General features: G+C 35.5%; 2 protein-coding genes across 3 annotated transcripts; both read left to right on the forward strand.

The window, feature by feature from the left end:
- Positions 847–10,490, forward strand: LOC105168910. 2 transcript variants are annotated; one of them, XM_011089107.2, is made up of 5 exons: positions 847–1,033; positions 1,162–1,197; positions 3,080–3,130; positions 4,254–5,380; positions 8,189–10,490. In XM_011089107.2, the coding sequence occupies exons 4-5, from the start codon at positions 4,288–4,290 to the stop codon at positions 10,210–10,212; spliced, it is 3,117 nt and encodes a 1,038-aa protein (XP_011087409.1). In that variant the 5' UTR covers positions 847–1,033; positions 1,162–1,197; positions 3,080–3,130; positions 4,254–4,287; the 3' UTR covers positions 10,213–10,490. The 2 variants fall into 2 exon arrangements, with proteins under 2 accessions (XP_011087409.1, XP_011087408.1); XM_011089106.2 differs by lacking the exons at positions 847–1,033; positions 1,162–1,197; positions 3,080–3,130 and adding an exon at positions 4,072–4,170.
- On the forward strand, positions 12,209–13,394 carry LOC105168911 (protein SRC2 homolog). Its single transcript, XM_011089108.2, has one exon. It carries the CDS (start codon positions 12,309–12,311, stop codon positions 13,155–13,157), a length of 849 nt encoding a protein of 282 aa, XP_011087410.2. The 5' UTR covers positions 12,209–12,308; the 3' UTR covers positions 13,158–13,394.

Here is a 14,359-nt window from a genome sequence, read left to right on the forward strand (position 1 = left end):
CACCGTGCGTTTCAAATGCTTTCGGAATGGTGGGTTCGAGCCTAGTGAACCGGCTCAACTCGGCGAAGGCTCATATTCGAAGTTTTGTACAAATATATATCTTTTTGTAGCACTATTATTTTGAAATAATTAGATTATTATACCTTAGCGACAATCATTGTTTTTCTGCAATATTATAAGCAAAAATTCTATATTCTTCATCATAAAAGTATGTTCATCATTTATATCACATCTCAATAATCTATTCTAAATGAAGTAAATATAATAAATTATTCTTTTGAAATTATAACAATAATAGTCAGTTTTTTATGATCTTTTATTTTTTAAAATTAAGAGCGAGGGCAAAATCATTCGTGCATTTGTTACATAAAATATCTTCTTAAAGCACTCCTTTTAATATTACATTGGAAGATAAAATATAAAAACCAATTACCTAAAAACGTAATATGAAAATAAGCGATTGCGATAAGTTTTATAAGGATTATAAATTTCAAACGCCCAAAAAATTATTGTATAATTGCCTTATAAATCATCGACGATAAACTTAATTATATTGAAAATTCTCCTTTTCAAGTATATAAACATGACAAATGCACCCCTCTCAAAATGCTTGTTGAATAAATTAGTTATTTGATTTATTTTATAATCTTTAGATCAAGGGCAAAATGGGAATTTCTCAATTTTCTTTTAGTGTACAAATGAAGTATTTTCGAAATGGTTCATGTGTAATTTCTAAAGTTCAAGGGAGTAAAGTGTAATTATACAATTTTTAAGGCGGTCTAAATGTTAACCCTAAAATAAAATATACATTGTAACTGTCGCCTATATATATAACGTTATCGTGGACTCCCAACTCATAAACCCTTGCGCCGCTGCTCTTTACTTCCAGACTCTCTGTCATCTTGAAACTGCTAGTTGAGATTCTTGGCGACCAAAGGAATCGCCCATCGGCTACAACAAATGAAGTCTTAGCTAAAAGTGATTTCTACTCCAGGAGTTTCAATCGGTTACAATAAACAATACGGCAAAGAAGGTAAAAGTTGCTTAAATGAATGAAAAGATTCTCATTCCTAGGCTTAGATCTCATGATTAAGTTTTGATTTCCGTAGATTTTATCTCAGATCTGATATTTTATTGCGGTGAATTGACTTGATTTGGCAGAAATTAAAGACGTGCTTGGTTATTTTGAGGATTTTGGTAAGTTATGTGCATGTTATTTTTCTAGTAAATAAATTGATGGGTAAACACTTAGATCTGGTGTTTATGAAACTTTTGTAGTTGTGTAAATTGGTTAATTGGGTGTAGATCTGATTTTGAGTTGAATTCAAAAATGTTTTTGTTGCATGCACACATTTTTCTTGACATGAACCTTCAATTAAATGAAAATGAATTTGGTTAGGATCGAAGATGGACGAGTCTGGAGCAGATTTGTGGTTACTTCATTTTGAGAAAACCCAGATATGGACTCGTCTTGGATAAAAATACAAGTCGAAGCGATCTGAATAAATATTTATGTGCTTTATTTTTTTTTTTTATTATCAAAGATGAATTATATAACAAACAATATAATTAATTAATATTTAGTTCTTGTATTCTTATATAGAATTGGATATATGTAAAAAATGATATATATATATATATAAGGTATTATTAAAGTACAAAAGAGTTTAAAAGATACATAATAATAATCAAAATAGATAAAAAAAATCAAATATATTATTTTTATCTATTAAAATGAAAAAAAAAGATACATAAAAAATTATTCTTTTATAATAAAAGATTTTATTTAGTTTAAAAAAAATAAAAGATACATAATCCTACATAGCATGAGTTATATGCTAGTTTATATATGTGGAGAAAAACAAATAAGAGTAAATAATAGATAAAAACTTAATGTTAAAAATCCACAATGCAATGTTATGAAAGGATTTAGATATAGCATACTACTTTCCAAATAACTAGAATTATATTTAAATGTATTAAAAATTATAATTAATAAAAATCATAATAAATAAATAGTTAGGGCCGTATTTGGGACATGTCCACTATAAAATTAGAGTCCTAACTCGGACTCTAATTTTAGGCCCCGACTCTAATTAAATCAATCACAAAACAAGTGTGATACACTTGCCATGTGATTGGTCACTTTTTCTAAACTGTATACCAATAACATGACAAATATATTACATTTGTCATGTAATTAATTCAAGTCCAACCAAATTCAATTTAAGTTAGAACTTCCGATGATCCTTATATGTCTCCTCTTATTTATGTCTAGACTTATGTCCAGACTACATAAGTTATCCTTCTAGTACAAAGCTAAACCCTTGAGAGCTCTGGGTTGCTCCTGCCCCAATCTACACAAGTTTCACTCCAATCAAAGTTATCCTACAAAAAAAAAATCAACTAGCATTTATAACACTTAATTGCTCAATATGTAAACATAAAAAAAAATAAAAATAAAAACTGGCCGCACGCGTGCTGCATTATTTGCAGATAAATAACTTGAGCAGCTTATAAGTCTCGGATCTTTCATTTTTTAAAGAGGTATTTTTTCAAAATAAAATCGTGAGACTCATATAAAATAAGAGCGGACAATATCTCACACAAAGGGACACTCATCGTATCGCAAGCCGCATCATTTAACGCATTGTGTGAGAACAAGCCATGTGCTTGTCCCAAAATCCCTTGTCTGGGGTGTTGATGATGTAAGCATGAGTCCTATTAGTGGCAGATGAGGAGTTTAAACAATTCATAAGCCCTAAGTCATTTTCTTCCTAACAATACACTTTTTCAGGACAAAATCATAGAATTCATAAAAAATTAAAGCAAATAATACCTCATGTAGACCGAATATCAATCTTGTAAATTCTTACATAATAATCACATAAAAACATTCTTTAACAACTAATATGGTTTACAACTAGAAATTATTTGTTGGGTATGTTAGAAATATAATAATTGCTTCAAGTATTTCTATTGAAAATATTTTATCAAAATTTATGTTCTCTTCTTGTGAATATCCATTAAGCTACAATTTTTAGTCGTGTGTTCTAAGTATCTACTCTTTGTATTGCAGGAGTGACACACCATCTTGTCTGAGACCTGCAAAACAGTTTCTTACTTTTAGGTACTATTTAATTTTGGATCTTGCATATTAGTACATTTTTTAGCTCAAACTTGTTTCATCTACTACTTGATTTTACTTATATACGCCACGTGTTTAAATATAATGTCATCATTTTTATTCAAATACACATACTTTTTTCGTACAATAATATGTATAATTTAATTTTTTATTTATATTAATTTTAAAAGTATATGTAATTTAATAATTGAATTGGACGTGATCAAATCGAACTTTCACACAAAAACTAAACCCATGCCCTACTCTATTATCAAAAACCAATTGTCATCCCAGTGTCGGCCTATAGTAATATCATACTTGTCAATTAATAATTAATTTTGGTATGAATATCTAAACAAAAAAAAATATTATTTTATCATATTGGAGTACGTATTTACAGTTTGATAAATCGATTGAATAAAAAATAAAATTCATTTTGTGAAGGAATTAAATCAAATTTGGTTTGGTTTTAGGTTTTAATCTCGATTTATCGAATTTATCAAGTAATAAAATATAATTTTTATGTATATTTTTTAATATCTTATTTTTTTTTATATTTTTACTTATTAAAAATAACAAAATAGAAGTGTAATTATTGTAAATGAAAATTTCAATTTACTGAATATCGAACTGAAATAACAAGAAAAAAAATTCCGTAGTTCAAACCAACAAATTCAGTATAGTATGGCCTACCAAAATTTCGATTTCATACTACTAAATGAACACCGCTGTTAAATGTCGAAATTTAATAACTTTTGAATTAAATAAAATACAAATGATATTTTTATGATGAATAAAATCTTAAAATTATATGAATGGAATTATTTGAATTTAAATTATAGAATTTTCAGAGAGAAAATGTATCATTTTAAATGATATCTAAAATCTTGAAATGGTAAATAAAATTGATCAAAGTATTATGTAGCAGTAATATCTGAATTAAACCAGTTCTGGATTTTGATCAATTAATAATGTGAGGCTCCACACACACTTCTTCAGTAAGGGATGCTCTTACTCTCTCTCTTCCTCTTCTTAGGGTTCATGTATGCTTCAGATTCTAATTGTTTGTGCTTTTCCGTGGATTGAGCAATGCAGTTGGTTATTTCTTGTTTGTATTCTCATTCAGGGATTTGGGTTGGAGGTGGCTGTTGGCGGTTGGGATGATATCCATGATGAGCACCACCAACGACGGCGGTGTGGAGTTGCCATTGGTCGCCTTTGGAGATGTCGCTTTAACCGGTGCTGTTGGTTCCGCGGCAGGTTTGGAGTTGAGTATAGTGGTGGGGTCGGCAGAAGCTGCTGCGCGGGTTTCACTTGCAGACGCTGATGGATCAAATGATACGGGGATTTTTGCTAATGCCAATGGCCGTAATGTTTGCAGGCTGGAGAACAAGGGGAATGGATTTGGTGATGTCAGTGGTGGAGAAAATAAGCACGGTTCTTCTGGTTTGAGAGTGCAGGGGAATGGTAAAAAGGCTGGGTCGCGGAATGGGAAACTGGAGCGTAAGACAAATAGGAGCATGTTGGCGGTATATAAGTCTATTTTATCTGATTATGATTCTATTTTATCTGCATTTGATGAGTTCGCGGCCACAGTAAAGAGTGAAACTGTTGGACATGGATATAAACTTGGAGATATGGTGTGGGGGAAAGTGGACTCCCACCCGTGGTGGCCCGGGCACATATATAATGAGGCGTTGGCTTCTCCTACTGTTCGGACGACCAAGCATGAGGGTTACGCTCTGGTAGCTTTTTTTGGGGACAGCAGCTATGGGTGGTTTGACCCAGCGGAGTTAATTCCATTCGAGGAAAACTTTGAAGAGAAGTCTAAGCAAACAACGTCAAAGCCCTTCTTACAGGCAGTGGAGGAAGCTTTAGATGAGTTATCAAGAAGAAGGAGTTTGGCTTTCGCCTGCCGCTGTAGAAATGAGTTTAATTTCTCACCCTCAAGTGTCGATGGATATTTTGTTGTGGATGTGGGGGATAATGAGCCTGGGATTTACGGTTGGAGTCAGATAAATGGAGCTAGAGATAGTTTTCGGCCAAGGGAGATGCTTTCTTTCATACAGCGGTTGGCCTTGGATCCCATGAATGACCAGCATTCAACTATTGATTTAATCAACAACAAGGCAACAGTTTTGGCATGTAGAAAGGCATTGTTCGAGGAGCTTGATGAGACTTATGCTCAGGCTTTTGGAACTGCAATGGTGCGTCCTAAACCCGCTGCGCCAGTGACTGTGGATCCATCTAAAGGTGATGCTTCATGCAACACTTTTCAGAATATAATCGAGCAGTTTTTTCATGTGTTTTGTGGTGCTATATATTCTGATCTCTCCCCCCTTCTGTCATATTATACCATGATTTTTCTTTTTAAAAGATGACTTTTGTATTTGAAATGCTTTTTTTTTTTAAAAGTCAGGGAACACCCTAAGAGCAAGAATATAAATGAGTTATGTTAATGACGAGGCCACACTTGGCTAATAGAAAAGAAGTGTGGTCTTAGCAATGTTGATTTGGTGAGAAATTTTATCAGAAGTGAAAGGACCCATTAAAAAACACGAGTACATGCCAAAAAGGATAGTGAAACTTGTCGTAGTTGGCTTCATATTATTGAGGACAATGTGTTAGAGGTTGTGAATGAAACTTAACAACACGATATTATTGCCTTGTATCTTCAGGGAGGTAGCTTCAAATATAGAGAATTTAAATGGAATTTGACTAGTTGTATCTTCTTTGATTTGTATCTAGATGCCGATTATGATCATTATACCAAATAAAGACAACCGAGGGTAAATTCATTAATGCTTTTGGCTCTGCACTGCCATCTGGGAACTATAATATATGCTGATTTCTTATTGCAGACCTAATATGGATTAAAGTGGTCTGAATTGTTATGAGCTGTAATACAATTTGATAAAATCATTAAATGTTTTGTTATTATCTTATAATTTTCACCATACTCATGTTTTTCATGTGTAAGAGATGCTCAATATATTCATCTAATATGTTAGCATGTTAGGAAACTATACTTTATGTTTATCCTTTGAAGTATATGTAGCTTCTCAGAAGTAAGATTATGATAAGAATAAAAAAAGTACTTCTTCTTCCTGACCGTACATTTGTTTGCGTGAGTGATGCCTCTTTTATCTGGGATAGCTTCTTGCCAGAAGATGAGGTGTCTTCCCTTTTGCCTCTAATATTTATCCTTCTTTGCTTAAAAAGTTCTCTTCATATATTCTAGAAATGAATGAGTCAAGTAGATATGTGGCTCCATGCATTTCAAATTGGTTATTGCAGATTTGGTCATATGAATTGAAGTCACTGCATCCCACATGTTACTGTAGAGTGTGAGCAATGAGGTCCTTACAGAATGCCGAAATTGCATGAGTACCTTGTGAGGAAATAAATTTGTACGGTCTGGTAATTGCATGCTTATCTCCAAGAAACGAAGTTCAGAACAACATATTTTATAACATTACAATTTATGACAAGTTTACATAATATCTGCTTTGACTTTGTTACGCTATATGTTTTTTATGAAGTGTTGTCTGAATTTGCATGAATGGATTGTTTGATAAATTTTAGCTGTACGCTACTGAAGATGATCCGAATAGAAGATGTATGGAAGAATAATTTTTTTATGGATATGGATTGTAGCATTTTAAACTGATTACAGCAATCATAATTAAGTCAGTAGAGTAATGTATTGCATTCAGTTGGCATAACAAATTATCCTCAATGCCAGCATTCAATGTTTCTCATGATGCCTGCACTAAAATATCCACCATATGGACTTCCCCTTGCTGATACAGCTACTCTTGGTCAAATTTCACAGAAGTTGTAGATGGAATAAATCATAGAAATGAAATGTACTGATCTGTAACATAATTATGTGCATTTAACCTCGCTGTGTTGGTTTGGATTCTTTACTCTTTGCTTTTTGATGAGTTGTACATTTCTGTTGTTGTATTAATACACATAATAGGACAAAACATGCATGGGTTGACTATAGTGTCCATTAATAATCCTTGAGTTGGTCTTATAAATGTCGCTAGGGAATGAATGTCCGTAGGAAATCTCTTCTGACAAAATCTAAACTAATTATCTGAAATATTTTATCTTCACCACAAAAGTATGATTATTTTTATCTTACATTTGGACGGTAGTTTGAGAACAATGGTTTCCTTCAGAAGTCAACTGACTCTAACTTTTTGTACTATAACTTTTAGTTTCTGCCTGAGGGACAAATGTTCAGCTCCTGCTTCTCACACATCTTTAGTTTCCTCCTATTAGTTACAGTCTTTTTAAGTTGATTTACGTTGTATTTCGTTCTAGCTTGAGATTTCCTTGAAGTTTTGTGCCATTGATAGTTAACTTGTGACAAATGTTGAGAAGTTATCATCCTAATGTCAGCCAAATCAACAATTCAACATGTCAAATCAACATTGTTTCAAAACTATGTTGATAGTTTCATTATTCCATGGGCAAAGCAAATCTATTTTAGATATCCTTGTAGAAGAAATGTGCCAAGAGTGCATTTGATCATGGAACTTTTGCTTTGTCCTTGAGTTTGTCACTTATTATTTGACGTGAAGGACAACTTTCCTTTTTGGACAGTATCAAGGATTACCTCCATGAAAAATCTCTGTAGCAAAATTTACACTTTGGCCAACATTATTTACTGGTCCATGATCAACCTATCACAGAAGGTGCTAGTTACTTGAAGAATACATTCTGACTATTCTAAGCTTGCTCGGTATTTCCACTATTAAATTTTAGTGGCTAGATTCATTATTGTTTAATTATCGCTTTGTACCCAACTGTGATGTGATGGCTGCCACTTTTCCCTGCCTATTTATAATGATTTGTTCATTTTCAGATTTTCTTGACTATTTGAATTATTCTTGAAACTTTTGCACCTTAGCCTTCGTACCTTATTGGCATTTGAATGGAACCACTTAGCATGGAAACTTACCAGCATTTATTTTTTCAGAAAGTCAGCACTATCTTTTCTTCCTTTTCCGTAGTTGACTGATCATTTTCCTTGTTGCGTTATTGCAGCTCCTTTGAGTGGCCGATTGGTGGTTGCGGAAGCTCTTGGTAGGGGAGTGACATCTCCCAAACCTACCAAAACAAAGGATCAAGTGGAGAAGGAAACATATTTGTTTAAACGGCAAGATGAATCAATCCAGAAGAGCAAGAAAGCAACTTCAGGCCAACTGGTTCCTTCCTCACGTCCGCTGGCGGCGGTGGATGGATTGGGATCTGCTAAGAAAGTAATGTACCCTAGCACAAGACTCCACATGTACCAGGCTTCTGAGTATGGTACCCCTGATGGTCAGCATCAACCTAAAAGTTTCCAAGCATCCATGCCCATTGATATCAGTCCTTCTGAAGGTTCTCGGAAACATGTTAAATGTGCAATGAAAAAAGCTAAGGTGAAAAAGCGGCCTGCTGGGGAATTAAATGCTGAGAATGCAAATGTGGTTGAGAAGAACAAAAAAATAAAGAAAACAAGCACTGAAACTGGTGGTAGAGTTGGGCAGTTTTCTGTTGTTGTCAGTAACAGCACTGTAGAAAGAGAGAATGTATCAGGGTCGCCACTCCATTTTCCATTTATTGATAATAATGGGTTGGACAATCATAAGAAGGATCTTATTCTGGGCTCTTTGTCATCTCATTCACAGCCAGCAGTTGACTTTGGAAAAATGGAGCTTCAAATGCTAGTGAGAGATCTACATGCTCTTGCTCTCAATCCCTCTCATGGAGCGGGGAGGAGTTGCCCAGCTGTCATCATAGATGTTTTCTCAAAATTCCGCTCCCTTGTCTATCAAAAAAGCATTTTGTTATCACCGCCAGTTGAGACTCATGCAAGTGACGGAAACTGCAATGATTTATCTGCTGCTGCCTTGGTTGTTCCTGCTGCCAAAACCAAAAAAATTGTGAAACGTTTAGTGAGGCGTGATGATCCCACCAAAGGTGGGAAGAAACGTGGTCCACCTGATCGTCTGGGATATGTCAAGAAAAAGAAGCTTGGTGTCCTGAAAAATATTAAGAAGACAAGGAAGGTCAATGACTCCAGGGACACTAATAAAAAGAAGATAGATGACTTAAGATTATTGGCAGGAGAAAGAAGAATTGTCCAGAGATCTAATGATACCCAGGGGGGCCATGTGAGAGAAAAAGGTGCTAAACCTGTGCCTCCAACACTTACAAAAGCTGTAACAGTAGAACCTAGCCAGAGGATGGAGCAGGCAGTAAGAGTGGTTAAACCAACTATGCTGGTCATGAAATTTCCAACTGATGCACTACTCCCATCCGGTGCACAGCTAAGAGCAAGATTTGCCCGCTTCGGCCCTCTAGATCATTCGGCTACAAGAGTGTTCTGGAAATCTTATACATGCCGCCTGGTCTACCTGTACAAGGATGATGCAGAATCCGCTTTGAAGTTTGCTCATGAAGCTAACAACTTGTTTGGACGCACACATGTGAAATCCTATATCAGGGAAGTGGAAGGCGATGCAGCGGAATCAGAACCAGTCAACCTTCAGAAGGAAGCCGTCTCATTTGGGGCCTCATATCTCAGAGACTCTGCAGTTGAGCAGAGAATGGGCCCAATAACTGCTGCTCAGCCACTACAGGCGGTGCAACTCAAGTCCTGTCTCAAGAAGCCCTCTGGAGACGATGGTGGGAGTGGCAGTGGAAAAGGTGCCAAGGTAAAGTTTCTCTTGGGAGGTGGTGAAAGCATTAATAGTGAGCTTCTATCTGTCGAGAATAAGATAAAGACCATTGCTAGTTTTCCCGAGGTAGCTGCTTCTATACATGCACTGGATGCTGGTAATAAGATTTTACCAAAATTTATTCCTCAGACCAATATTTTTGCACAATCAATTCCCTTGCCAAAGTTGCCTGCTGACATTGTTTCTCTCGAGCAAGGACCTACAATTTTTAATGCCCCACCCAGGCAACAAATGTCCAGGCCACCTGACATCTCACAAGAGATGCTTAATCTGCTAATTAAGTGCCATGGCGTGGTGAACACTTTGACGGGGGTGTTGGGGCACAAGCCTTATCACCGTCTTTAGACGGGGTTGGGAGGTAATAGGCTCGCAATGCTTAAAGAAACGGAGCAAGAAAATCATCAGGCAAATGGTGGCATCCCCTTCCCCATGTGGCATTGCGTATCAAGAAATGGGTTGAAAGCATGGAGTTGTTTTATGTTCTGGTGTAACTTTGTGTGAAAGATGTAATAGTGATAGGTTTGAAGTGTGTGCGTCTATTTAGAAACTCGTTACTGCTTGTAGAATGATGTGAATCATTTGCGACATCTTATCTTTCGTGAAGTTTCCTATTACTTTCTTGATGTCTCCATTTTTATTTGAATGTGAATAGAAAACGCGCAGAGAAGGGCAGCTCCAAAGATTAAAGCAGCTACCCAAATGGGATTCTTCGAGGTATGGTGTGGAGCACAGGTAGGCACCCACCTACCTAAGAGATTAATGGCTATTATTTATGCTTGTGGTTAGCAGTGTTAATGGGTGATTGTGGTTTATACTTGATAGTATTTGTAGCATTTTTGTCTCACTATATCATGTTTATTCTATTTTAATTTTTACTTATTCGTCATTATCCCCACTTTCATACGTAATTCATTAATTTTATTTATCAACTAATTCCTATTTATATATTAGATGTTTTTCATGGAGAAACACTCATCTATACATGCAATTGCACTATTTATTATACATAAAAAGTAGAGTTTTGTTAGTTGAAGGAATGTATTTTTTTTTATGAAGTTTTAAGCTCTACTGCTTGTGCAGATCAATGATGTTAGAATCATACGATATTGTTGATATGTTGAATGCCAGAGGAGAGAAGAAATTACGAGTAATACTGTTGAATCGGTGAGATTATTTTACTGTAATGTGTTTGATTTGAGAGTGTGATATTCGAGCCTCAAGTTATATATTTTCTTAGAATTTTTCAACTGAAATTTATATTATTCACAATAATTTAAAAAAAAAAATCTAATTGTGACAATTGAAAAATCAGTTGATATCACATGGAGGTGTTCTATTTACTAAAAAGCGTAATTACATTGACATTATTTGAAGTTAGATTGAAATGTACAAACAGTCATTGGTCTTTGCAAAAATTACATATACACCCTTTTAGATATGTTAGTGTTTCCCCACATTATAAATTTTTAAATAATGTAATTATTTATCAAATAGAAGTATCTATCAGGTGAAGCTTCAAATTTGTTATTTTTTTTTCAATTTAGCAATTAAAAGAAGCTTCATATATAATTTGGATGGGAAGATGCAAATCCACGTAAAAATACACTACACGGACTTTTCAAATATTTAAACATTTTTCCTTATTGTATTCTGCTTCGTACTCACAACACGTTGTTTTGCTTAAACACTAAGCTCCACAGTTTGGTCCCTTGAAAGCGCCACCTGTCCTTCTCACGACATCCTTCTATTCTTAACCGTATATTCTCCACTCGCTTTCCACACGCGGGAATCACCGAATCTTCCCTTTTTCTCTAAAATTTAATATAATTATATTCATAATTTTAAAATTTACTTCTAGTATTTTAAACGTTCATTGTAGTTTAGCAAATGAATTATAATTTTCTATCAATTTATTATATGATTGAACATTACGTCTTCACGTATTAATACATATGAGGATGTATATATATTTATTTTTATAAAATTAAAACTAATTTAATTAACAAATATTTATTTAATATTTTTCTGAATTAATTGTGTATTTGCTTTTAAAACTTAATGTTAAATACAAAATTATTACAACAATTAAATTTGGCAAGGTTGGTAATGAATAATCCTCATGTCAATTCATGACAAGTTTAATTATTTCATTAATAAATAATAATTACCCAGAAAATATATATCCTGTCTAGATTTAGTTAAAATCACTGACCGTTGGTTGTTGTTGGTGAACGCGGAAACACGCTATATCCATGGCCCCGGATATCTCTAGACCCCGATCCAACGGCCGCCTCTTCTCCCATAGTCGGTTTGGGCACCCTATATATACCCACCCCACCCCCCTCCGTTCTATCATTCTCATTGTTTCAACTCACCAACATCTTCTCCAACTCTCCTCCCACAAACTTCGATTCTTCAATCCCAATCTTATTGCCCTGAAAATGGAGTACCGCCCTCTCAACATCACCGTCATCTCTTGCGAAGATCTCAAGGACGTGAAGGTCTTCTCCAAGATGGACGTCTACACCGAGGTCTCTATTGCCGGGTACCCACTCTCCAAGAAGACGACGTTTGTGGACAAGAATTCGGGGACCAATCCCAAATGGAATCACCGCATGGAATTCATGGTCGACGAGCCCTATCTCACCAAACCTGGCCTCTCCCTTCTCTTCGAGATCAAGGCTGAGAGCACTTTCAGTGGCTACAAAGATATCGGCTCCGTCACCGTCCCGATTTACGAACTTTACCAGCCCGACGCCACCGAAGACAAGGTCGTCGAATATCAGGTCCACACCCGCTCCGGGAAGCCCAAGGGCACCCTCAAATTCTCCTACCGTTTCGGGGAGAAATTCACGCATCAAATGGAGGCCAAGCGCACGGATGACCCGGTCACGGCGTATCCCGCAGCGCCATACGCCGCAGGTCCGAGTTACCCGCCTGCGGCGGCGGCGGCGCATCCCTATCCTCCTCAATACCCTCCGCAATACCCTCCTCAATACCCTCCTCAATATCCTCCTCATGCGGGGTATGGAGCTTATCCACAGACAAGTGGGTATGGACACCAGGCCCCGCCGCCGTATGGGTACCAGCCACCACCGTATGCTGCTCAACCTCAGAAGCCGAAGAAAAGTAAGAAGGGAGGGATGGGGATGGGAGGGCTGGGTTTGGGGTTAGGGGCTGGATTGCTCGGCGGATTACTGGTGGGAGAAATGGTGGAGGATATCGGTGAGGCGGCTGCCTATGCTGACGGATATGGGGACGCCATGGACGACGTAGGCTTCGATCTCTAGGCTTTGATTTCAATTTCTCATCATTCCTTTTTTGTTATTTGTTTAGGGATTTGTTGGTACATGGGAATATCTAATGCACTTTTTTCTTTTTTATTTTAATTTTTAGGTGGTAGTATAAATATTGACATCTGTAAAATAAAATTTGCTGCTGCAAAATACTTGTAAATAATATTATTGGCTGAATTTCAGAAATGGGGACTCCCAAAGTTCACTATTATTTTGGGATAATTATATTTATATTAATGGTTTATTTATGTGAATTATTCATGTATTTTGATAAATTATACCTACTTCATAAAGAAACATTATGTATTTTACAAATTATGTATCTCAAAAGTGTTAATAATATTATATAAATTGTTCTTATTTTTCTTCTTTGGCTGGTAGGAGTGATTTTTCTAATCGTTCATCTAAAAAATAATAACATTAACAATAATAATAATAATAATAATAATAATAATAACAAAAAACTCTTTATTATCTGATTCTAAGCTGAAGAATCCGGTTCAAATTTGACCGTCAGAATTCTCTGATAGGCATTGTTCTCTATTTTGTACAGAGCACTAACACCCACGGAAAAGGAAAAAGAAAGAACAAAGCATACATTCTGTGCCTTCTCAAAGAGAATAAACGCTCTTCAAAGTTTTATTTCTTTAGGTCATTATCTTGTGCTCATTGATTCTATTGTTGGCTACCGTTCTTTTTGCGGGATGTCAGTGTAAGATAAAATGATGAGATATTGCTCACAGATATTCACAAAGACTCGTATTGATTATGAAATGATATACTTTTATACTTTTTGAGAATATATTTTTATTTAATTAAATACATGTTGGTATAGTCGAAGTAATTTGAATGAATATGGTATAATCGACTCAGCCATTGTGTTGAAAGTAGGACATGCAAATGTCCATTTTGTATGTATCTCATGGAGATGTGAAATTAAATTTGTTGTGATTGCAGTTTATGTTGATAATTTAAATATTATTGAAACCCGAAAAAAGCTTTCGAATGCTATAACTACTTGGTGAATAAATTTGACAATAATCGCTAAACTGGTACCCTTAGATCGGGTCGCTAAATCCTCTTTTTGAGCTTTTTACGAGTGGATCTTATAACAGAATACACGTTAGGCTTGTTGGGTAGTTCCCAGTTAAGGCCCTCCGATACCTAAGTTAGAAAGTAGGGTCGAAAGTGATCTA

Source organism: Sesamum indicum, linkage group LG8 (assembly GCF_000512975.1).
Source record: "Sesamum indicum cultivar Zhongzhi No. 13 linkage group LG8, S_indicum_v1.0, whole genome shotgun sequence".
Taxonomy (NCBI): Eukaryota; Viridiplantae; Streptophyta; class Magnoliopsida; order Lamiales; family Pedaliaceae; genus Sesamum; species Sesamum indicum.